The sequence below is a fragment of the Condylostylus longicornis genome, unplaced genomic scaffold, assembly GCF_029603195.1.
Source record: "Condylostylus longicornis isolate FDR11 unplaced genomic scaffold, ASM2960319v2 ptg000031l, whole genome shotgun sequence".
In the NCBI taxonomy this organism is placed as follows: domain Eukaryota; kingdom Metazoa; phylum Arthropoda; class Insecta; order Diptera; family Dolichopodidae; genus Condylostylus; species Condylostylus longicornis.
Genome location: NW_026578000.1, coordinates 6,758,927 through 6,786,409, shown reverse-complemented (window position 1 = coordinate 6,786,409; position 27,483 = coordinate 6,758,927). Strand labels below are relative to the sequence as shown.

The 27,483-nt window shown below is 30.7% G+C and overlaps 1 protein-coding gene across 1 annotated transcript in view; it reads right to left on the bottom strand.

The window, feature by feature from the left end:
• The window catches only part of LOC129608434 (putative mediator of RNA polymerase II transcription subunit 26), a 178,207-nt gene that overhangs the window by 96,091 nt on the left and 54,633 nt on the right, over positions 1-27,483 (bottom strand). Inside the window, exon 4 of the mRNA XM_055519928.1 lies at positions 9,480-9,614. Coding sequence (XP_055375903.1) covers positions 9,480-9,614 — 135 coding nt within the window. The remainder of the gene's footprint in view (positions 1-9,479; positions 9,615-27,483) is intronic.

Genomic DNA, 27,483 nt, shown 5'->3' with positions numbered 1-27,483 from the left:
ATCAACACAGAACTTGCTCTTTGCAAGATCTTCATTTATAAACAATATAACTATCATCTTTTTTTTATCGAAAACAATAAAAATATTCTTAAAAACAAAAATACACAAAAACAAAATACAAAATAGATGGCGTACTGAAGTGAATTTTATGATAAATGTAAAAAAAAATAGCGATTTCTATCATGTTTTCAAAATGACAAGATGTCTGTCTGTCATATCTATTTCATACAAAAAAAAAAAGAATAAAAGAGAAAATTAAAAAAAATTTTTGAATGAATTTTGTACACTTTTAATAATAGTAAAATTTTTTTGGTACTGTCATGACCTCACACAATAAATATTAAATTTATTACTGCTTTTATTGTCTGCTACCATTTTGAAGAATTATTATACAAGTAGTATAAACATAAAAATTTATTAGTTGAGATTTATTCAATTTTGGTTGATTGAATTTTATATAATTTTGCTTCTCTTAAAATGCTGGTATATTTATTATTATAAATAATTTCACTTCTTTGTTTAAAAAATATTCAAATATAATTAAGAAATTTCGAAATAATAAATAGAGAGATAACAAATGTTTTATTGCATTTTTACTGTGATTATATAGTTGAATTTTTATATTGCGAACACGGGGCCCAAAACCGCACTGTCATCTCGCGGCGAACCTCTTGCTTTATGAATTTCAGCCCTATATCTATACGTCAGCTGACGACAGGCGTACCAAGTCAAGGTGGAACAGTATATGCCGATGATTGCGTGGCTAAGGGGGAGGTTAGTCGTTAGTATGCGGGCTCTGGATACCAGGCGTCCTCCAGTTTAAACGAGCCTTTCCATGGTATGCCGGGCTCTGCCATGGGTAAATATACTTTCCTGCGCTACTCGCGGGAACAAAATGGAGGATGTAAACAATAACAACAACAACAGCAACAACAACAACAATACTAAGGACAACATTAATACAAACACAGTTAGTGCGCAAGGGTCTGCGGAACCAGAGCTTCTCTCGACTGACGCAGAGGAGGAATTCCTTTCGAAGAGGAGGAAGGTGGCGCCTCCGATGGAGACTGATAATCGGGATCCTCTTGGACCTATTGTCCAACAAACTGAGGAGGACCTGAAAAGGTTGGACATCAGTGGAAAAAAACAATATTTCTCTGGTGCATCCAAGCGGTGTATCGCGGCTTATATCAGGGATGGCATATCCCCAGAGGAAGCTCGCAGATATGAGAAGGAAAGGTTGGAAAGCTGAAGGCCTGCGGATCGGGTTTTGTGGCCGACCATCTCCAGAAGAGGGAAAGGTCGGAAAGCAACACCCCTGATGCAGGGCCCTCAAAAAAGAGGTCGATGAAGGGCAATGTTGACGGAAAGGTCCCTGGGAACATTCCTCAACAAAACCCGAAAATGACTTCTTATCGGGATGCAGTAGCACAGGTAAAGGTGGCCATCACTCATAAACTGCATTCCGAGGAAAGGCTATCCGAAGTCCAAATGGGGAAAATCAAAGTAGCCATCATGGATGAAATGGATAAAGTTGTGGATTCTCATCTACAGTTCACTGCAGCGTTGCAAAGGGATGGATGGATATCCGTAACATTCAATAATCAAAACACCAGGGAGTGGATAACCAGTGTCTGCAGGAAGATAAAGTCTTGGGACGGTTGCAACATCGTGCTACTGGATGGCAACGACGCCCAAACAGCATGTCTGCGTCACCTACATGCCAAAGGACGAGACAACCGTCAGTCTCTCCAGGGACAAATTCCTAAGCAGGATAGAGAAGAAAAATTCCAGCCTCAAGATGAGTTCCTAGAGGGTGCTGAGGATGGATAAGGAAAAGGACGAGGGCTGCCATCACCTTTTCCGTGGATTCAACTTCTTTTCCATCACCTTTTCCGTGGATTCAACTTCTTCCATATTACCGTTCGGGTTAAAGGAAGAAAATCCTCTCAAGGTGCTGGCGGCAGGGCAGGAAAAAATAACAAACTAGCGCCCACCGCGACAACGACGAGCACTTCAGGCCAACCAAAAGAGCGAAAACTCATTGGAAAGTCAGAAGTCGCTCCGAAAACGGCGGAAACGGAAGGATCATTGACCAACGAGCCGGATACAAGCGTCCCGGGTGAAGCAAAAGGGACCAAGACCATTGGGAAGCCCGGTACTGTTTCGGTATTTGCTGTTGGAGGGGCTAGTGTAGCACCTAGGACGGCAAAAGAAGCTGTGGCAGGGCAGGCGCCCACCTAGATGCGTAAAAAGGCGACAATGAGAAGCAAGGCTCATGTAAAGCCTTTGTTTAAAGGGCCAAAGCCCATAGACAAGAGCCGGAGAAAATGATATGGCTGTGAGGTACATCCAAATAAATCTACAGCATGCTAGGGCATCTACTGATGTTCTAGCTCATAGATTTATGAAGGATCGCCTCGATATCGTCCTTATCTAAGAGCCTTACATAGTGAAGGATCAGGTTAAGGACCTACCTTTGCTATTGTAGCTATTGTATGATAATACATAGTGATGATCGGATTGCCGCCACTGCAGCTCCATATGAAGGAAGCTCGGCTAATGTTGGACCACAGGATTCACAGAGACTTCATTGAGAGCGATCCGATTCTAAGAATAACCATGTCGGATACCTGTCTGCCGCGGTACAACTTCGACCACAAGTAAGGGGTTCTGTTTCCCGATCGATGGCCGATGGATCGGGGTGGCCCGGGACTTGAGTCGGGTTCGAGCGTGTGGTATACGGACGGGTCCAAAACGGAGTCGGGTGTGGGTTCGGGTGTATACGGTGTCCGCCCGGACACGCGTATATATGCAACCCTTGACCAGTATTGCACGGTGTTCCAGGCCGAAATACATGCAATATTGATCTGTCTGAGAATCAGTTTAGAAAGGGGGTATAGAAACCGGACCATCTATGTGTTCTCGGACAGCAGGACTGCACTGTTGGCGCTTCGTTTAGCTCAGGTTACATCCAAGCTGGTCTGGGGCTGCCTTGCTGCACTTATGGAATTGGCATCGGAGAATAGAATCACGCTCACTTGGGCGTCGGGCCATAGTGGCCATGCGGGCAACGAAATTGCCGATGAGCTGGTGCGGAGAGGATCTGGGGCTGACTTTGTGCAGCCGCTGCCTGTCTGTGGTGTGCCTTCTTCCGCCGTGGGGCCAGGCTTGCCTGCCTGCTCGCGGCGGAATGCGGCCGTCACTGGTGGGACACGAAAGGTCGCCGTCATGCGAAGGTGTTCCTTTCAAGAATGGCAATAATAAGTCAAGAATGGCTGCGGTGGCTTGGGGGTTACTCCTGTTCCACTTGGTTCCCTTAAAATCTACAATCTGTATTGCGAGCATAACAAGATTGTCACACAGAAAACTGTTAATCTTGTAAATTACTTTCAACTGTTCTCTCAATTACTCAATTTACTTTCATATAAGTAAAAAACAAATTAAAAATTATATGTATATGAAGTGTTATAAAAGTATAACCATAATTTTTTATAGAACACAAAATTATTATTGAATTTTTCAATTGAATTAAGAATTAATATAAATGTGTGATTCATTCTATTCACTAGGTTTAATATAAAATCTTCATAACGTCGTGCCACAAAAATTTCAGATTGATTAAGTGAAATTTTCCAAAGGTAATACCATCATTCATCAACTTATAATTGTTTTAAGTACTGTCATCTATCTCTACACTTTCCTTTTTTGTTGATTAATTATGAATTTGATTTTATTTTAAAGAATAAATATATTCTTTTTAATTTAATTAAAATCTCAAGTTTATTTAATTTTAACTTTCCTATAATTACACTATTATACAAAGAAAAGTATAAACCTTACCTATTCTACGACAAAGAACAAAATCACTTTACAGAAAATAAATATTTACTTAGCTTCGCGAGATATTAAAATTTTTAGAAATTTTTTTTGGTTTTTAAGCCTAGCTATGTATTTAAGATATTTATAGGCACCGTTTTGTATTTATATATAAAACAAATAAAAATAAATATAAAATTTATTGTTTACTGTTACGGTAAAAAATTTATTAAAAATAAAAATTCCTTTATAATATTTTGTGTAATTTTTTTTTTAAAGAGAAAAATTTTGGAGAAATTTTGAGAAATCAATAATTTAAATAAAGCGATCTTGCAACTTAATTTTTTAAAAACTCTTATTAAATTGAGCTCACCGATGTCTCATATAACAAATAGTTTGTAAGTGGTATAACAATTATAACTGTAGAAACTAAAAAATTTAGTTTGAAAAATTTATTTTTGAAGCTTCTTAGACTTAATATTTTACTTACTTAATACTCTGAAAGTCTGAACATAATAATAAATTGTTAAAATGTAATTAAAAATTTTTTTTTATTTTTTCAATTCAATTAATCAAAATTTTATATGTCTGCAACAATTTCAATACAACCCACGTTATATAAGGAGTCAAAGTTCATGCATTTACTATAAATTATACTAATTAATACTCATAACGAAAATTAAACTCATACAGCACTAGTGTGAGTAAGTCAACAATATCCAGAATCTCCACAACAATGAATAACAATAATAGAACAATAAAACACAACAATGAATAAGTTATCCAATTGTGAATTCATATTGTGAGAGAAAAACTTCGGTGCAAATTTTAAATAAAAATCAAAGTTTATTGACTTAAAAGGAAATTATTTCTATGTGTTATGGTTGGAAGGAGAAAATAAGGATAATTTCTCTTACTCTAATTTTATTGAAAAGCAAAAAAAAAATTCTTTTTTTTTTTTTCCAAATGTTTATAAGAAAATATTTTCGTGTTTTGTAGAATTTTCTCTTTTTTTCATTTCTATTGTATACTCGTATTATGGCAAATGATTCAAGTAATTAATGGAGTCCTTAATTAAGGTATAAAAGAAAAAAGAAAAAGAGAGAAATTGTATATTACATTGAAGTCATTAGTTAAGTTATATTTTAAGAAAGATTTTCCAAGGTTTTACAAATTTTTTCATTTAATAGCAAAAATTGTCAAAAATTATATAAAATATTAATTAGTAAAAATAAAATATTAGAAATAAGTTGTAAACAGTGATTTTAATCTATTATTAATTGATTGTGAATTTGTGTACGTTTTTGAATTCTAATGAAAAATATTAATTATTTAAATGGTAAAGGTGTATATAAGATCAATGAGTAATTATTGAGAGTAAATTCCATTACAATAAATTAATTAATAAATTTAAAATCTCAATCCATTTAAAAATTTAATAAAATAATAAAGGTAGATATTTTTTAAAGACTCCATAATTTAAAGTCTCATTATTATACCAAGTTGAATTAAAGTTGAGTTAAATTAAATTTTACCATAATATATTGAAGAGGCAATTTATAGCTCTTCTCAATAATATTTCTCATTTTTTTCTCAATACAGTAAAATATTCAAAGTATTCTCTGTCATATTCGTGTATAGTAAATTTCAAAATATCAAATAACCTGAATATTATTATTAATGTTGTCATTTCACACATGTTACCTTCTAGCAACTATGTGAATAAATTCAACATGAATAATATTCGCTAATATTTTTGAGAAAAAAAAAAACAAAATTAATAATTAAGAGAACGAATATAATTCGACATTTTTGGTGTTATCACGAAAAGAGAAGAGACAGTACTTGTTAACAGTAACTTAATTCTATATTATATAAACTCTTATACGGGGTATTACTGTATATAGTGACGACAGTAATTTTAGCTTAATGTTATAAAATCAATTTATTATTATTCAAAATGAAAATAATATTAATCGTTCGTGACGATCGTTCTCGCAAAACTCTTCGATTTTTTTTGAATTGTCCAAGTACATACAAAATTTAATATAACAATTTTATTTTATAACCAGTTTATAATCATAAATTTTCGAATTTTAATAAAAATCCTTTTAGAGCAATAAAAATTTATTATCCCATATAAAATTTGAAAAAAAACTTGTTATGGTCAACTTGGTAACACTAAAATATAACAACTAATAATAATTCATTATAAGTTGCAAAAATATTCATAATTTAATATAATTATGCTCGGACACACACAATTTCAATTAATTTTTAAAATCATTTCCTTTTTCTTATTATCCTTAAAATTAATTTTGAAACCATTTGCATAATATCACTCTTTAAAATTTTTGCTTTTATTATACTTTTATAACAGTTATAGTAAAATTATGACATTATGAAATCATAAAAAAATTTTATGTTATATTTCTTTTTGTCTTTTTTTAGCATAATATAAAAAACTTGTTAAAAAGGATCTTAATGAAAAAATGGGTTGTGGACAAAAATATTTTTATACTAAAAATTAAGTGCAATATGGCACTGTAAAGAGAATCAAAATGTTGGTTTAAATTTTATAACAGTAGGTGTTAATTTCTATATTTAATTATAAATTTAGCCTTAATTTTCATTCAAAAATTAAATAAAAAATAATTTCAAATTTTCAACACCTCTCAGAATTCAATACGTGAAATAATAAATAACATTTCTTGATTATGTCACTGTTATAATTATACCCTCATATTTGCTCTGAAAATACTTATACATTTTGTAATTTGCTGTATTTTTAATTCATTTGCTATAATGTAATGATATTAAATTTAATATTTGCTTAAGTGTTATACTGTTAATTTCCTTAAAAATCTCTGTGAATTGAAATTAATTCAAGAAAATATTTAAATTTTAGCAAAATTAATGATATTTGAGTAAAGAATATGAAAATTTAATTTTCTCAAATTATTTCTCAATTACTGTAAATGACTTTTGTTTTACTCTTTCTTTAAATATTAAAATTAACCTTTACCATTAATAATTTTACTCATATATTAGTTATACTAAATATTATTTTATATGGAAATTATTAAATATTTCAAGTTATTTAATCATATTTAAAAAATTACTTAATTTTTCTAACAAAAACAAAATTCTTAAAATTATTTAAAAATTAATGTGAAAAATAAAATGTGAGAGAGAAAATGTTCATATAAGTTTTAATGAATTCAAATATTCAAATTTTTGGGACCATATTAAAAGAATATTTTCTTTTTAAAAAGGATCAAGAGAATTTCTTAAGGTATGTAATTAAAGCATTTAACTAATTTTCTTTTAAAATATAATAACTTTTTTTTTCTTAGAAGAAAATCATTTAATTAAGTGTGAGTTTTAATTAAATCATACGTATTCACATTCACATACTCTTCTAAATATAATTTGAGAGGTAATGAAGAGCATAATATTAACTGATTCTCTTGAAATTTACTTTGTTTCTTTTTCTTAATTCTATGTGAATATCTTAATAATTAAAATATTAACCATATAATCATATTGCATAATTAAAATAATATTGCCTATTAGATATTAAATGAATAATACTAGAGAGAATTGCAGCATGTCAAAAATATTTTAAATACTATTTTGTTTCTGTCTGTATTCTTGGAATAAAAAAATTTACAGTTACTGAATTTAGAATTGAGTTTATGAAAATGTTCAAAAATCAATAGAAAATGTTTATGTTATAGATTAAAAATTGCAAGGAATCACTTATTCTCTAGCTAGCCTTTGAAATAATTCCAAATTTATTGTAGCCTTCATATATCTTGATGACATCGCAAGGAAATAGCTGCTCTCCTCCCACCCACCAAATCAGTTCATATAGCCTTCATATATTTTGTAATAATTTTCTGATTGCTTCATCCATATATTAAGAAAATTGAAAAGACCGTCTTGTCCGGTATTTAACCACCGCAATTTTTTAGCAAGAATTAAATAACTGGTTTCTCCCCACTGACATGGCAACCAGTTTTATGAAACAACAAAAATAATTGTGTAACATGCCTTGTTACAACTCCAACAGAGTCAGAACAGAAAAGTGTTACATCAACTTAGAAAATAGTATTATACTGTCGCAATAATAAATTTCAATTCAATTTAATTGAACACTGACCAGTTGAAAAGTTCATATAGTATGTACTTGACTCCTCATCCCTAACACAATTTCATTAATTTTTTTTAGTTTATATTGCAACCATTATGTATTATTAATGGGAGAGAATCATTAAAAAATATAAAAACAAAATTTATTTGAGAAAAGTAATATGAAAACTAAAATTTTGAATTAAATTTTATAAAAAATAGAATCACATTATGTACCTGAAGAAGAGACTCAAATATACAAAGAGACTTTTGATTTAATCTTAAATTTGACTTAATTCTCCAACTGTTTTATTCTCAAAAATCATAGTAATGATGTGAGAGAAAATAAAATTATTAAATACTAAGCTCAGCTGAGTAGGTAAACTTAAAATTCTCAAATAGGTAGTAAGTTAATGAATTAAAAGAGGGTGCGCCTGCAATATATGCAATTTTTTCAATTTTAAATTTTTATCAGAATTTATTAGATTTGTATTAACAGCAGTTGCAGAATTGCAAATCTTAACAAATAAGATTATTATTTTTTTATTATAACAAGAAATTAATATCTTTAATAAAGACTATTTAAATACTTTTTCTATTAATTTATTATTAAAATTTAACAACCATTAAACTTAACGCACAGTAAACACAAAATGCTTGCCAAATAAATTGCTTGTTTTTCATACAGTTATGAGAGGAGACAAACAGAATGACTAAAAACCAATAATTTTAACGTTTCAATTTTCAAAAAAAAAAAAAAAACGGAGCAAAACTTTTTGACATTTTCAATTTATAGCAATAACAAAAGTTTAGTTTTCTCTTTTCAGAAATGAGGAATAGAGAGGAGTAACTTTCTTTTATACAAAGAAGACATAAATTTTTTTTCAGTAAATATTATGTATGTAACAAAATTGTATATTTTCGCTATGACAATAATAGAAAAATATATATATATTTTTTTGTACATATTAATAAAAATGGCGCCTTTATTCTTAATTTCGATTACGAAGCAAAATATTAAAGATTATTGTTATGAGTAGAAACTTTTGTTTTTTTTATCCTTCATAGATAAAGAAAAATATCTACAATTCATAATTTGGAATTTAAACAATAACATAAAAAAAAAACAAAAGAGAGGGAGAGAGAGAAAGGGTCTTTTCAAGGATTAATAATGATCTAATGTTGAAATCTTGTAAAAATAGAATGTTTTCAGACACTTTCACAAGAGATATTCATGGGTTGAGCTGGTAAAATTCTGTTTTTTTAAATAATTTTTAGAAAGACAACTTCCTGAGAGTTCATTTTATATTTAACGCTCTGATTCTCGTACACAAAACTAGAATTCTTAAATATAAATGCAAGATTTTTGAATATGTTATAGTATTTACCAGAATTCGGTCACAACTATCACTAACACAATTTTGATTTACAGGTTTTTTTGAATACAAATTTAGCTTACAGCTTAACAAATTTAGTTTTCTCAAAACAGTATTAAAATTTTGATTTAAAATAAAATTTCGATTTACCTTTCAATTGTGTTTTATTTAATGATTTTTGTTCTAAAACACGTCTAGGTGTAGCTTTCTTAGGTGGTGGTGAACTTTTATTATTATTATTTTGTGTCAAATTTGTTTGTGAATGAATCGGTGAAATTCGTTTTTCTGTAAAGAGAAAAAAAAACAAATTTAAATACTTTAATTATTTCTTTAATAAAGAAATTTTAATAATTAATACATGGGCTATAATACCAAATTACACACCCAAATTAATAAAAATTCTATTTAATAAATTAAAGATCAAGTAAAGAAGAGTAAAGAAGAAGGTATGCAATATAATTTTAAAATTTAAAATTATTTATTTTAGCCTAAATGTATGCAATATATCTACACAAAAATAATTTATTTGTTTTTTCGCCGTAAAAATTTTTTAACTTCAAATTAAATTGCATATGTTTAGCAACATGTTGCTTCAATATTCGAGTCAAAATTATGCCAAAAAGGAACATACGAGTATTATATTGATAAAAATAATAAAAATATTTATGTAATTTAAGATTCACCAGATTTAAGAGTTATTTTACAATTAGGAGAATGCAAAAATAGACTTATTACATTTGGGGTTAACAGCTGAATAAATATAACAACTCTTGCGAATATCATTTAAGAATCACGAACTACTATTCTTGTTCCATTTACTATTTTAAGCCTTACTCTATAAATTTTTCAGATTATCAAAATTACATTACTTATATGAGCAATATCACCGATGATCAAATTTAAATATGTGCTTACATTTAAAAAAAAAATAATGACAGATGAACATCAGTATAAATGCTACCTTAAATGTACTTTTGGATGTCAAGTTCAGGAAACATATGGACAATTTATTTTTGAGGACTTTAACTTATTTGCTGACAATATTATTTTGATATATTGATAATTTAGCTTTATATATTTGGAATAGTGAAGTGACGAAAAAAATGTAAGTGAAAAATAAAATGCAATCATAATTTTTTGTAATTATTATTGTTCCCCCGGAGATTTTTTTTGGTCTCATCCTTCTCTTTCAATTGTAAATAATTTAATTTTAATATAATTTGATTGCGTATTTTTACTAGCATGATTTAATAATTGCTATGACATGACATTAATTGTCTCTAAATAATAATAGTAATTTAATTGTATTTGAACACCTTTTTGTGTACAAAAACGAATCAATTTTCTAAATTATTGTACAGAATTTTTTTTTTGGAGAACTTAAAAAAAATCTCGTTTTTGCGACAATAATTTTTGATTTGTGTATGTTGTACGCAAACTGGGAGAAAAATAATTTAATTTGAGCTGACCTTTTTGTCTCCATTTCACCGGATGTCAAAGATTATTCAATTATTTTTTTTTTGTCTCTTGCTTCCTAGAAACAAATATTTATTAAAAATATTTAATGTTAATAAGTTGTTGACTTGTTTTTACCCAAAATCTGAATTAAAATCTTAAATGTTGTAAAAATTAATGTGTAAGACACACCAGCTCTTATCACACAGTTTAAATGTCAGTTCTCTTCATAATTCGTTCACTAAGTTAGACTTAAATTTCGTTGTATATGGGTAACAGCTAGCATTAAAATTGCCTTAAATATAGAGGGCGACTCAATGTGCCAACGTGCTTAACATTCAAAGTGATAATTTTAAAATAATTAATAGTTTTAATATTTAAACCCCAAATTATCACTTCCATTGCACTTAAATTGGAAAATACTTATTTTTAAAAACGATTTTCAGTGCCATATTAACCTACACCATTGTGTAAATTCATAATTATTTTGTAATTATTTTAAAATATAAGAAAAAAATTATTGAATTTATTGGTTTCCTGTTCTTTTTTAATAAAGCAATTAAATTTAAATTGCGATAATTAAAATATTTTTTTGACACTGTCCATATTAATTATATTATTAATAATAATTACCAATTTAATAATTTAATTAAATGGGTCTGTATGAAATGATGTTGTTAATTTATTTTAATATTTAAAATCATTCAATTAATTTAATTTTAGGTTTGCTGACAACAATATGACAATTATATTTTAAAATTAAACCGTAAAGAGAATACTGAGGACACATTATGCTTATATGAAATTAAGTAATTCAATTTTCAAGAAATTTATATGTATAAATTTATAATTTTAATTTGAAGCATTTTTGGGCTATTTCAACAATTTCACCTTTATAAAATACTAACAGAAGATTTGCTTCTATTTGAGATCAATGTTGGTATTACTGTCTTTGTGAGCGTTGTGAACTCTCTTTTATTTTCACATTTTCTTCCACATTTAGTGAAAAAATTTAAATTAATAATTTCAAGATTTTAAAAAACTTATAGATTAAAAGTTAATTAAATTTTAAATATCAAAAAATTTTCTTATTAAGCGTAAAATTTTCGTCTTCATATCATTGGAATTACTTGCATAACACAATATGCGTGAACTTTATTATTAAATAATTTTCACTTCCTTGCAAATATTTTGTAATATATCTTGGTATTAAATACTTGTAATACTGTGAATATTGAACAATATTGCTACCAAGATCCTTATCGATTATTGAAAAAGTTCAATATTCCATTAATAAAAAAAAACTACTTCCTTTTAAATAATATTTTATAGTAAAAATACAGTCATGATCAAAATTTATGCGCTTTTCTTCAACGTTGTACTTCTTACTATTTTCATTCAAATTACTTAGGAATAAGTGCGAGAAAGAATTATGGGATACATTTTTAATACAACAACATTTTGCGGTTATAGTAGCTACCTCAAGCCGATAGACATCGGGGTCACAAAGCCCCTCCCGAAGCACTTTAATCGCAGGCGAGCCACCGCCTCCCATTCACATAATGAGTGCTTCATCGTTTCGTCTTCTTCCAGGCAAAAGCGGCTTCGCTTTTCCCATTTTTAAAAGGGCCATCGAGAGGCAATGTCCAATGAGTACACCCACTAATACCTGGCAATTCAGGGCGCGAGAGATCGTTGTCTCTAGCACCCCAAAGATTATCTTCGGTCTAATTAAAAAAAAATGTCGCTCTCCTCCGGGCGAGACTGTAATGTCCTGGCACCAACATCAAAATTATCACATTCCAACTAGCCACTGCGTTAAGGGCATCACAAGAGAGGACTCAAGAACGGCATTACTGTCCGACATAATGAAGATCTTACTCCTACTGAAGTTCCTTCTGATACACGTCAGAGCACACAATTCAAATAGAGTATGTAATTCGGTTTAATAACTGTAAAATATTTTAACTCACAAAGGCATTAATTTCAAATACTTCTCAATAATTAAAGTTTTTTCGGAAAATATTAAGGCATAGCTCATTTGGAATCCAATTCTAAAGCATAATCGATCCTCATTTTAATTTTTTTTCTTCAACTACGGCAACATTGTCACAATAAAAAAAAGTCTCATTAGTTTTACCACGCAATATTACATATGTAATTAATTTTAAAGGTAAGTACCAATTATTTAAAATAATAAAAATGTGTAATTTTTAAATGTATAAAGAAAGTCATCTTTACAAGGAATACCTTGTATATTCAATATTTACACTGCAATTTAATTTTTATGCACTCTTAATAAAATTTTCATTTTATAAGAAAAACTATACTTAGTATTCATAATTATAAACCTGAAGTAGATTTTTCTCTTTTTCCAATACTACGAGAGTATAAACAAATAATAAAATTTCAATAACACTTAAATGCATTACGTATTGTTATTAAAGATTGTATAAAAAGAGTGAACTATATTATTTGCATAAAAGTTAATTACAAAAACATGAAGGAAAGCAAAAAAATGTCACAATGACGGATGCAAAGTAGTTTTGTTGACAATTTAATGATTGATGTTTAAAAACAATTTTCAACAATATTATTAGTACAATTACTGTTATTATTATTATAATTAAATTTTACTATTTCGATAGCTTTCTTCTTTCCAGTTAGTTTAATAGGAACACGATATTGTGACAACATTAAATTGTTTAAACTTCATTAATTTATATAACAGAGTCGCGCGGTATCTTGAAAAAACGGAATTTTGTTTTAATTTTTAATGGAGTTATAAAAATTTGACTTTTCTTCGAAAATTTCTTTTACCAACATACTGGAGCTGGATTAAAAGTCAAGGAATGTAGTTGGGAGGGTAAAACTTTAAAAACCCTATATAGGCTTTACACATAAAATTTTAAGGGTTTTGCAGTTTCAACGTGTACAAATGCATTTTCGATATTCCCCATTCAATTAAAAATGTAATAATATTCTATAAATTTTTTTCTTTTTTTATTCCTACATCGCTCCTGGGTGGAGCATAGAGCTCGTGCACGATTTTGTAGATGACCATGAACACCAATTTCTTACGTCATTGAGTTTACAAAATAGGTGACGGGCCTATAAATACTAAACATTTATTATGTTAAAGGCACTGACTATGCTACATTGGTTCAATAAAGTTGAACTTTCAATTTTAATTCAATTGAAAACCAAAAAATACTTTAATACATAATGTTCTGTACAATTTGCATTCATGCAATAAAAAAAAAGAAAGAAAAAAAAATTAACAATAACTTGTAAATATTTTTTTTCTTTTGCACCTCAAATACATTTATACACACATATATAAATATGAACACATACGGTTTATAATCAATTAACATATTTTTGTGTACTGCAAAATTTGGTCGTAATAAAATAATAATCATTTGTAGCACTTTTTGATAATTAAGTTGTAAAAATATAAATTGTACCTTGCACTGCACATAAAGCTCATATAACCATACGAGTATACATATACATCGGTATATATATATATACTTACATAGTTAAATTTTCTTTAACATAATTTTAATCTAACTGCAAGTAACAGACCATAACATTTTCAAAACATAATATGCATTAATCCAAAATAAACCATTTTTATGATTTGGTTTTCCTCCAGTAATGCAATTATTGATAATAACATTAATAATATATTAGATACTTATGTATATATACCTTTTCTTATAGCATGTTTAAAACCTATTAAATAAATCCGATTAAAATACCCTGATATCGAAATATAATTATTAAATATTGCCTTATTACCATTGAATGCACGTGCAATAATTTTCTTATTACCAATATATTCATAAGCTCTCAGATTTAATGTGTAAATCAACCATAACGAAGTGATTTATTTAATTTTAGTAATTAATAAAAAGAATTTCGTTATTATTTTTGTTTGAGAAAAACCGAATTTAATGTTAAACTGTAAAATATAATTTAAATTATGCATTAAATGTTAATAGAATTTTTAAAGATAAAAGATTTAACATGATAAAAAACTGTAAACATTCTATTTATTCCAATAATTCTAAATAATATTGGGAGTTGGTCCTAAGGGAGTTGGACAACAGTTCCCGAACACTTAGGGACCCATGTCCAAGACAGTTGCGACGCCGAACAAACAGTGCCGGACAGTCGCAGAGAATGTGCACGGCGGTCTAATCACCACCCCCACAAAATCTGCACAGGGGGGAGCCCGACTTCCCCAGCCTATGCAGGTGGTACTTCACTGGGCGTGAAGAAGTTCGCAATAGTGCGAACCCGGCTCCTGCTCATCCCCAGCAACTGTGCGGTGAATCCGCTGGAGCAAGCCGAAAGAAACACTTTCGCATGACGGCACCCCTTCACAGAAAGGCAGCGGCTGCACAAAGTCAACCCCAGATCCCCTCCGCGCCAGCCCATCGACAACTTCGTTGTCCGGATGGTGCGGTTTCTATACTCCCTTTCTAAATTGATTCTCAGACAGATCTCTATTGCATGTAATTCGGACTGGAACAGTGTGCAATACGGGTCGAGGGTTGCATATACACGCGTGTCCGGGCGGACACCGTATACGTCCGAACCCACATCCGACTCCGTTTTGGACCCGTCCGCATACCACACGCTCGAACCTGACCTAAGTACCGGACCACCGCGATCCCACGTCCATCGATCAGGAAACAGAACCCTGTACCTGTGGTCGAAGTTGTACCGCGGCAGACAGGTATTCGACATGGTTATTCTTAGAATCCGATCGCTCTCAATGAAGTCTCTGTGAGTCCTGTGGGCCAACTTTAGCCCTGCCCCGTCCTCGCCAGAGAGAAGTCGGTAAGTCACTAGCCGAGCTTCCTTCAATATATGAAGGTGCAGTGGCGGCAATCCGATCATCACCTCCAATGCAGCGGTGGGAGCCGTCCGCATTGCCCCGGTCACTCCCAGGCAGGCCAGCCTCTGTAGCTTTTCCAGCATGGCCCGCACACCCGCCTGCTGAGCCTTACGGCACCATACAATCGACGCATAGGTAACGTATATAGCCACAGTGCTCCACAGGGGACCTGGGGAACTAGTCCCAGAAATAATTTTAAAATATTGCACAGAGTAATTAGTATTAACAGCATTAATAACGGTAACAGTAGAGCTTATAATGTTTAATTAAGCAAGTTTGAATTGAAAGAAATTAGAAATTCATACATAATATTACTATGGTGAATAAAAATGTGCGGACCTGTCAAATAAATATAGCCACATATATACCTACCAGTATTGCCAACTCTATCTTGCTCAATTTATCAGCCTTAGTTCAAGAATTTTTTCCCTTTCTAGCCCCTGTTATTTATCATATAATTTTCTTTAAAAAATTTTTTATGTATACACATACATCTAGGATTGTACTTAAATAAACTACGTATTTTTCGTTGTTTTCTTTTTTTCCCTTCAAGGCTTCAAATTTCCCTCAAAATGGGAAATTTTCCACGATTTGGCAACAGAAATATCTACATTAAGTACGAGTATTCAACTCAAATTTGAAATGGAAAAATGCCTTTCAAATTTCAAATGGAACTTGAGCTTATTTTATTCATGTGCGCCTACATATGTATGTAAACATACCTATAAAAATAAATTGCCCTATTAATTAAAAAAATAAATAAAATTTTTATAACATTTTATAAATTGAAATTTGTTTATGTGTGTATTGTAATTTAAACAATATAACATTTAAAAAAACAACACAAGTTGTCGGTGATTTCTGCTTAAATATCAACTTTTTCTCTTAGAATAATACCTTAAAATCTCTTAAATTAAATGCACTTTTTCTCACCAAACTTTAAAACTTCAATTAAAATTTTCTCTTTTAAATTTTATCATTCAGCTTAAACAAAAAACTAATGCTTTTCACAGCTTTTTACCACGAGTTCACAGATCACACCTGGCACCACACTACAATATTTAGAGAGACTTAATACACTATCGGAGAGAATACACTATCTTTAAATTAAGAGAGAATATTTTCTTCATTTGCTTTACGATCACCAATATTTACAACACAATTAAAAATGTTTATAAACATTTAATATTCAACATTAAAACAAGTTGACTACTTTTTTCAATTGGATTTTTAATTTTTTATTTTTATTTTATTTTATTACTTATACATAAAATATAGGTTTTAAAAACTCTTTATCTTTTCACTTAGAATTTATTGTAGTTACACATGAAATAATAAAAACCGGTTTACTTTTTTTTTCTTTTAGATTTTAATTCTGTTAAATTTTAGCAGGTTTCTTATTGACTAAAAAACTTATAATTTATATAGTCATAATGAATTTGTTGAGAAAACGTTCAATTTATATTACTGAAAGAAAACTTAATTAACTTTTTTTATATCGTAAATGTGTGTACGTACATATATCATAATATAACCAGCATGTAAAAAATTATTTTTATATGGTTGCGTGTTTACACATCAGTGAAAATACATAGCTTTTAAATGGACGAAATAAAATTATTTACTATTTGGAGATTTTACATTAAAATTTAAAGTTTAAATTGACGTATTGGTGACGTATGTATACCAATTAATATATGAATTGCGAAAGGACATAATATATAGGTGGTAATTATGATATTATTGTTTATTTTGACATACATAAAGTGTTCATCCATTTGTGGGAATAACGGCATAAGAAAAATAAATTTTACTCTTGAGTTAAATATATGGAAGGTGGAATCCCCCGGGGAGGAGGGGAGGTTAATGTAAGACTAAAGAACCCAAGAGCGATGTCGGCGGATACTGTATATTTTTACAGTGTCTGGCAGGTGCAACCATGCCGATAAGGTCGAGTGGGAGGTCTGAAAAAACCAAGAGAATCTCACAACCCAACTATTATGAAGGATGTCGGAAAGGAGTGTTGAAGAGCGTGCTGGGATATCAGCACAAGTGTCGCCCGGCCTTACGATGGGCAGCGAAGGCTTGGCTAAGTAGCCAGTGGGACCATGCTTCAAGGTGGATACAGGCTTTGGGGAACGTAATGCTACTGAATGGAATACCGACGAAGAGATGCGGGCGTTGTCGCGGTCTTTGTCATCCAGGATGATCCTGTGTGAGAAAGATTTTGAGATTAGCTCAGAATTCAACTCACAAGGGGTTAACAAGAGGAGGTCTTACTCGAGCTCTAAGACGGAGGATGGTGGTGACATAACCATCATCAGTAAGACTGACTCCGTTTCGCTGTCGGGAGACGGTGGCATTAGCACCAGGACCGTCAGTGAAGTTGATTTAAGCAGGATTAACCCGTTTACGGGTGAGGAGTCAAGGAACCAGGCACGGGACGCGCGTAACAAGCTACGCAATGCTAGAAGGAGGCTGCAGCGGCTATCGCTCAAAACCCCGGAGGAGCTTAGTCCCTGTGAGATAGAGCAGATGGAGAAAGCGAAGGCGATCCTGGGTTCGAAGAAGATCAGAGAGGTTGCGAAACCAATGATTCCGGAGCTTTACCCTTGGTTGGCTCACCCAACCTGTCGCCATATGTGTGGATCCTGGTTATGGAGGGTTATCTTAGGCTCATGGGGGATAGTGGATGTAGAGTTACTGCCTATGCGGATGATGTGGCAATCCTGGTCTCGGGTAAATACCCGGAAGTACTGAGTGCAATAATGCAGAAGGTCTTGATATACTGGATGGTTGGGCGCGAGGATGCGGTCCTTCTGTGAACCCCGTAAAAACGGAGCTAGTGTTGTTCACGAGGAAAAGGAAGATGCCCAGGTTTGCCTTGCCTAGGATGGCGCGAGTCGAACTGGTTTTTACGCGTTGTGTGCGATACCTGGGCGTGATTATGGATAGTAAGCTGCTGTGGAGGGAAAACATAGAAAAAAGGTTAAGGAGAGCCACGAATGCGTTGTTTGCCTGCAAGGGGGCGGCTGGTAGACGTTGGGATGTGAGTCCTCGACTGGTCTACTGGTTGTATGAGTGTGTGGTTAGGCCTATTCTGACGTATGGGTCATTAGTCTGGTGGCCAGTGGTGCTTCGGGAGAGGGACAGGAGGAAGTTGGATAGGGCGCAGCATATGGTGTGTGTTGGAGTGACAGGTGCATTGCGTACTACACCAACTTTAAGTTTGGAGGTTATTCCCAACCTGGATCCGGTGGATGAGCAGGTGAAAGCGGCGGCTGCGATGAGTGCCTTGAGGTTACAGGCGATGGGCATACTTAAAAACAGGGAATATATACATAGTAGAATTCTGGGAGAATATGGAATGCGACCTATGGACACTAGGCCTGATTTTGTGATGCCATATACCGACTGGAGGATTGATTATGGGGTTGTGGTTCCACAGAGGAAGGGTTGGAGTGTGAGGGGTTATGCACGCATGAGGGGTTATCCATCTACACGGAGGGTTCTAGGACCATGGATGGTACGGGGGCGGGGGTCTTCTCCGAGGAATTGGGGATAGAGCTATCGATTAGGTTGCCTAATGGATGTAGGGTATTCCAGGCAGAGATTTTAGCGGTGCTCAGGGCGGCGAAATTGAGTGCAACAAAACCGGTGGGGGGATGCGAGCTGGCAATTTTTGTGGATAGTAGGGCGGCGATTGGGGCCCTCGCGTCCTATTCGATTGGGTCGGCTTTGGTGGGTGATTTGATGCAGGAGGGCACTTAGGACACTTTGTACTATGTGCAGGGTGACTGTGTGCTGGGTTCCCGGTCACAGCGGGATACGAGGTAATGAGGTGGCAGATCGTCTTGCGTGGGCTGGAGCTGGCGGAGATGCTGACTAGATAGACCCGTTGGTTCGTCTGCCGCTGAGGGCTTATCTTGCCGTCATAGATGGTGTAGGGTGACCAGGGCAATGTGGGTGACGGGCATTGCCTTTTGGGGAAAATGGCAAGGAGGGTTGGGGTTGCTATAACGAATGTATGTCGTGGATGTCGGGATGTGGCAGGGGTGGGGGATGTAGAGCATGCCCTCTGTGCCTGTCCGTTTCTGATGTGGAAGAGAAGGCTTGCCTTGGGGGCTTATTTTTACGATGGCCTGGGAGACCATTCCGGGGTGTCTCTTACGCGTCTTTTGGACTTCGCTAGTGAGGTTGGCTGGTTTGGATAGGGGGTTTTGTGTGTCGGACTGCATGGGGGTTGTTGGGTGTTGGGTTTTTAGGGGTTGCCGATGGGCCTTTTTCTGTTGGCCTAGTGCATGGGCTTTGCGCGGGTATACGGGTGGGGCCCCTATCTCTTTTTTACTTACTTAATTATATGGAGTGACATAAAGGGTTTCAGTCTGCAAGAAATATTGTCAAAATTTAGTTTGACACCATGTCTTTGAAGGTGGATATATGTGTATAAGAGAATACAAGAATTATTTGTGTGAATTCTTAAAATAATAAAAAAAATAATTAAAAATTCTTTAATAATATTGTATAATGGACAAAAAATGTGATATATAATTATGCTAACATTGTTGAATGACAATAAAAAATATTTCGTATATTTGTTTTATATTATAGTGGAAACATAATTCCACTCTGTAGATTAGAAGAAAAACTATAATTAATATTATATAAGTGAAGGATGATACCCAAAAAACCTCCATTATATTCCATTGAAACTATATAATGAAATAATAAATTTTGCCCCGCAAATTACAAGCAACGAAAAAAAATTTATCAAAAATAGTGAGATTAGTGAGAAAAAATTTTCATATGTGTATTCTAGGTTCTATTGGGTAATGATGATGATTCTTTTTCGTTCATGTAATCCGAATTTACTCACATTATGTATATATACTTTTCGTTTATAATTTTGAAAGCAATTGTATAATAACCATGGGAATCTCATCGCACTGAAATTATGTAGAGTGACTCTAAAATCCAATTCTAAAAAACATGGAAAATCGTAAATGTACTCTTTTACCCTCAAATGAATTCATTGTTTTCTTACATTCATAATGCTTCCTTGGAACTGAATTTATCTAACACTCTCATTTACTCTTTTTTATTCTTAATGCTCATTAATGTTCTTAACTTGAACCGATTCTAAGACCATAGTTTCTCAAAATTTTCAATAGCTTCAATATATGTTATTATACCGTTAGTGGTTAGTATATTAACCATTAACATGTCGGAAGTATACCCTAAAGCGCGGAGGTGCAACACACTAATTTTTCTTTGATGTCAATTAATTTTTCGGCATTTTATTCTAATCTCTATTTTTTTCTTTTTTTCGTTCGTAGTGTATATTACAAAAGATCATGGGAGAAGTTTAAATCAAGGTATACCGAATACAAAAATTAGTAAAAAAAAAAAACAAGAACAACAAGATACAAAAAAAACAAAATTCGGCATTTTTTTTCTCTTGTGTTCTGTTGTGATTTGTGAGTGTTTTAAGCGAATTGAAAGTGAGGTCAAGGGAATTATATTTTTTCGTATTCTTTAATGTTATTCTTTACTTTAATTTTATTGCTACATACTTTTATATTATATCTAGTTAAACAATGGCATTATAAACTAGTTAATGAGCTTTTTTTTTACCTTTACTTTTTCTACGTACACTAGTTACACTTGTGTGTTCAAACATTTATGTATACTCATAATATTATTTTAGTTATTCTCACTCACTTCATTAAAATTTAATACTATATTTTTATTGAGAGAGAACGTAAGCGATCCGATCATTGTAATGTTCACGTTATTTAAATTAAGTGTGACCGTGTTAAATTAAATAAAAATAATTGAAATTGATTTTATATTGTTTGTTAAATAAAATTAGTTTTAAATAAAGTGTAAGTATCAAAAAAAAAAAAATATTTTGAACGTAACAAATTATTTGGATTTTTATTGTTTTGTGCTTTTTTATTCAATGATTTTCAATTTTTGACTGGAAATTTAATTAGTTTTTTTTTTTTAATTTAATGTTTGTTTTGGTGATTATTATTCAAAGTTATTATTAGATTTTTATAAATTTTTAATGATTTTTTAATTAGGTTATTTTTAGATCGGAATTAAATTTTTTTTATTAATTTGATTAAAGTTGAAAAATTGAAGTGATTTATTTCAAGTTTGGCGTTTATTTTGTGGTGAGAAATGTTTGCGCTGTATTCGATATTTTTATTTACGTATTATTAAACAGGAAGTTGTTTGCCTATAATTAATAATTAATACCGATAAAATATTTGTCACAATTCATGTAAGACATTAATAAATGGCAATTCCATTCAAATGTTTACATAACATTGGTGACAATTATAAATTAATCATTTAAAAAATTAAATGACCTTGAATTTAAAAGGTATAGTGCTAAAATAAATTTAATGAAATCATACCAATGCAATCATTTACAAACAATATAATGAACATGTGAATCTAATTTACGATAAATTTGAAAAACGAAAACGATCACACTGGATTGGAAAAACTAATAAAATACTTGCTCAAAATCAAGTGTCCACCCGGTTGAATTCACTTTATCAATAACAAGAACCAATAATTAATTTTCATTATAAAAGTATTTTATAGTTGTAAGCGTATTTTTCAAGTTGTATGGTACGCTTTACGCTATGAAATGTTCTCTATTTCAAATTTTTAAATTAGAAATTAAAAATTAAAAAAAAAAATTCCCTGACCTTTTCATTATTTTAATAGTGTCTAAGTGTATATACAATAAAAGTTTTCAAAAACTTTACTATTAATTAATTCGCTCTCTAAGCAAACACAAACGGCTCAATTCATTCACATCATCATTCATTCAAATCACTTGTTAAATTTTCTATTTTTACTATTTTTTTTTATTGTCTTTATTTTTCGCTTTTAACCAAAGAGAGTTATAGAATTTCATTCAGAAAAAAAAAACTTTAAACAAACTTTTTTTACTACATAGAAAATTTTATGGTTTTATAACGTAAATAGAAAAACCTTTTAAAATTATTTTATTGCTTAAAAGATGGGAGTGAATAAATTAAAAAAAAAAAATTTCATGAAATTCTGAAGCTCAAAAAATAGAAAATAATTTTGTTTTTATTTTTAACTAATTGATATTAATTTTTTGTTTTGGAATACAATAGGAATACAACAAAAATTTAATACGTCTTAGTTAGTACCAAATATTTCCGCTATATTGCTTTGTTATCTAGGCTGGTGTAAGGAAAAAAAATACATGTTTGGTTAAAATATGAGTTGTGCGAGGATCTGGGCGGCATTTTTATAAATAATTTTCCAATTCGCCGGCCAGAATTCAAAATGTGTGTGTTGCCATCTTTCATAATTTTGTACGACGAAAAAATTTCTTATAGTAAAATAAGTTTGAATAATTTGACTTATACTCAAAACACGGGCTTTTGACTGAAGTAAGGTCTTTCCTAAAATCCTATTAAATAAAGTTTAGTGGTTATATATAACCAGTAAATTTTAGCTCAAGTTTATCAACAGTATACATGTACCTGGCAACTCTATATTACTGGAAAAGTAATGAACAGTTGACATTTAAAGAACACGGGAAATAGCCGAATTTTTAGAAAACAATATACTCTTTAGCATAGAAATTCTCGCATGCGTCGAGGTTTCTCATTGTCCTATGTAATTTATTTGTACCTACTTGAACTGTTATTAAAAATTTTAATTTTCTATTCAACAGCAGCACCCTCGTTTCCACAAGTCTTCTTAGTTCTTGTGTATCTGGTTAAAATACACCTTTTCAGAGACATAGGACCTATTCAATTCAATGCAATTCATCGTCGTTCTCTGAACGTAAAATTATAAAATACAATCCTTAATATGAAAAAATAATTTTCAAAATCTTTTAAAAAAAACTTTTAAAAAATTAATTTAAAAAAAAAAGTTTTTCTACTTTTATTTTTTTAATTAAAAAAACATTTAAATTTTAAAATTTTTCCGGAGCAAAAAATGTCTACCTTTTCTATATAATTTCTGTTTTTCCTTTTACAGTAAAATTTTAACTTATTAATTATGTAAATTTTTTTTAAATATTCAAGCCATAGTATAAGAGATTTGCACATGAATGGGCTCTTACTAAGGAAACAAAATATACACCCTTACTTATAAAAGAGAAACAGAGAAAAAAAAAATAACAATTAAAATTTCATCACAAATTTTATAATATCACTCTTATTTTATATGTTTTCGCTTGTTCTACAAAAGCACGACATGTAAATTTATGTTTTAACATAAGTTTTATGTATACCTAAGGTAAAGAACAGTAAAACACATTTATATGGTATGAACAACGCATAATACGAGACGAGAAATATTTGCAACTTCGTACAAAACCTAAATCATATGAAAAACTTCAAGTCGATTTACGATCATATACGATCATACACATTTAACCTAATTTAAAATCGTCAAAATAATGAAATTAAAGTGAAATTTTAAAAATATCTTCATCTGAAATTTTTTAATATTTCTTTGATTTGCTAAGAACAGTATAATAACTTCAAAGTTTGATCGAGGTTTGAGAAGATTCAAGTAGAATTTTATATACCAAATCCTTTTGGTCTCTTCATTTTTTTTTAACTTCATAAAATCGTAGCTTAAATAATCAAAATCTTTGACAATATTTTTTTTATAATTATATTGTATGAATTGAAAATTTGAAAATACAAAATTCGGATTACTGAGTATTACAGAATTGAAAATTGACATAATAGATAATTCTATCTATTATGTAGATTTTCGATATTTTTACCGTTTCGGATACTGATGCATACTTACAGTTCAGGCAGACATGTAATTTTTTGTTTTGCAACTGTTTGATTACTTATTTGTATTCCATAAGTTTATATACATACAAACATGCACACATGCAACTGTATGATTGTAAGCAATCAAACAGTTTGTGATTCTTTACAAACTGTTTGATTGCTTAATTTAGTAATTTGAAATAGTTTTGTTGCTTAAGTGGGCGTCTAATCAAACTATAAATGCAAAACTAAAAATTGTACGTCTCCCTAAACCCTTAGCTCAGTTTCCGCAACGTTTATTGATTTTTATTAATATTACCGATTTAAAAACTTAAAATTCAATTACATATCACGTAATAAATTAATCAATATTGAGAGTTGTCAAATTATAAGCTACTTTAAAAGTTGATTTTGAAATACTCTTACTGTTGATTTTAAATTAAAATAAATTTTTTTTTCATATTATTTCGGAACATTTCAAACACAAAAATTGCAAAAATACTTTTCTATTTTAACACTAGTATATTCATACATGTAGGTACATTCATACATTATTTTAATACCTCCTTTTTATCATTTTATTTAAATTGCAGCACAAATGTAATATATAGTGATCACGCAAAACCAATATTGTACATTTGTGCAAGTACTTTTCAGTATGGCATTAGCAATAAGCTCATATAACATGCTCATGCCTTATGTAATGCACAAGCATAGCTAAAATACTCAAATATAATAGAAAGTACAGTTAATATTTCTAAAACATATTTTTAATTTATTTATTGCAAATTCATCAAAAATAAATTTTTAATAAAATATGTAGATATTTAAAATTTACATGTTGTGCATGGTGTAAAAATAGAAATAACATGCATAAATCTGTATGTATGTAAAAATGTGCATGTTTTATAGTTTAAAAAAAAATGAATTCCGTTTAAATTGTGTTTTGCGTGTTGTAAAGCACACACAGCTTGACAAAAATATTTTAAACCTTGCCTTAATTTGTTTTTAAACTCTTTTACTTCTAGATTTTAATAAATTGCAGAGACAACAGAAAAAACAAAAAAAGGAGGAAAAATAATTTAGATTTTACTTTTCTCACACCCACTTTTCTTCACAAGTGTTTTTTTTTTGTACGTGTATTTTTATTACACACTATTTACTAAGTGTCAAAAAATATTGAACTCTAATAAACGTCATGCAACATAAATTTCGAAATTTATGCAGCATTCTATTAAAAGCAGGTTGGAGCAAAAAATTTATGAATATCAAAATACTTCGCGTAATGATTGTTAATCTTGGGTTCCGCGACCGTCTCAAAAATTTCCTACAATGTAAATATATGTAGTTCTTATATAATGAGTTGTTGCGAGCATCATTATGTAATTGTAGAAATTATTATCGCGCCAAAACACAGTGAAGAAAAAAAAATGTCCAATTGAAAAAGAAAAACGAAATTTATGACTCCAAAATTTTTAAATCCATCCCAATATTGAGAAACTGTAATTTTAGGATTATCGGAATTTTCATACAATGCAAAAAATGTAAAAAAAAAAAAACAAAGAGAAAACGTTTTTAATTGCCTGCCGTTCTTTCTACGAACACTGAAACATATCCGATTAATAAATAAGTACCTAAATTTTCAAGACATTAAAAATGGTTTAAGTGTGTCATTAATTTGACATTAAAAAGTCACAATAACTCAGGTTTGTATATCGGCTTATTTTGCGCTCATAATATTAAAAACAGCCAAGAATATTTAAAATTTTAAATCTGATTCGAAAGGCTAAAAAATATTCTCACAAATTTTTGTTGCAATTTTTTAAAAAAATTACAAATTTTTTGCATCCGCTCTAAACTTAAAATTTTCTTCAAACAATTTGTGATTTTTTTCCCTCCATAATTTTAAATTAATAAAGTTGGGTCAAACCAATGGTTTGTATTGTAGCACTTTTCCCTTCAGCAAGTGAAAATTCTGCTTTTAAATACAGTCTATGTATACCTATCAAACTATTAAAATTATTTTCATTCATATACAAAACTATTTCTAGAATTGCATATATTTAGGATGACGCATATATGCAGTGTTTGAAATAAAGCAAAAATTAATATAAAAAGGGCTTAACATAATGCTCGATTTTAAGGTTTAATTATGTGAGTTAAGAAAAATAATTATATTTTTTAATTTCATGGAATTTACCGTTAGCTTTTTATGTTTATAGAAATTTGAAAAAGCTTGCGGTTTCGGAAATATAAGGTGTCAAAAATTCAAATTTTACAAATTTCAAGAGGCCATAACTTGAGAGGGGAAGGAGATGGAAAAAAATTTTCTTCTAACGAAATGAACTATTTGTTAATGTCTAAAAGCCCATAAAATTTCAAGCTTCTACAGGCTGGGGTCTAGAAAATAAACGACATCAAAAATTTGGAAAAAACGGACTTTAGATAACGGTAAATTTGAGCGGCCATTTTGTTTTTCTAAAGTTAACCTTTAGTATACCCCGCTAGGGGAAGTAAGCCACTGCCTTTCTGCGTTTGCAAAATTTGAAAAATCCTTATGGTTTCATTGCACTAAATAGTTAAAGAATGGCATTTTTAGGGTTTTGGGGGGGTATAACTTCTAGAGGGGGGGAGATAGGTAAAAATTTTGTTCCACGAAAATAAGTTTCTAGTAAAAATCTATGTACGTACAAAATTTCAGCTTTCTATCTTCAAGGGTGTAGAAGTTTTGTAAACAGACACACGGACGGACGGACGGACGGACGGACAGAGTGAAACTAATAAGCACTTTTTTTTCAAAAATTTTTTGGAAAAGTGCTAAAAATAAATTTCAAGAACAACTTTTCATTTTATATAACAGTTTTTTTTTTTGTATAACAAGAAATGAATTATTTTATGCAAATATTCAAATTATTTTTGCAAATTTTATGCGCTTTCTGTTAATGTAATTATTATTGCGAAAAAAAAATATACTAAAAGCAGAAAAGAAAAA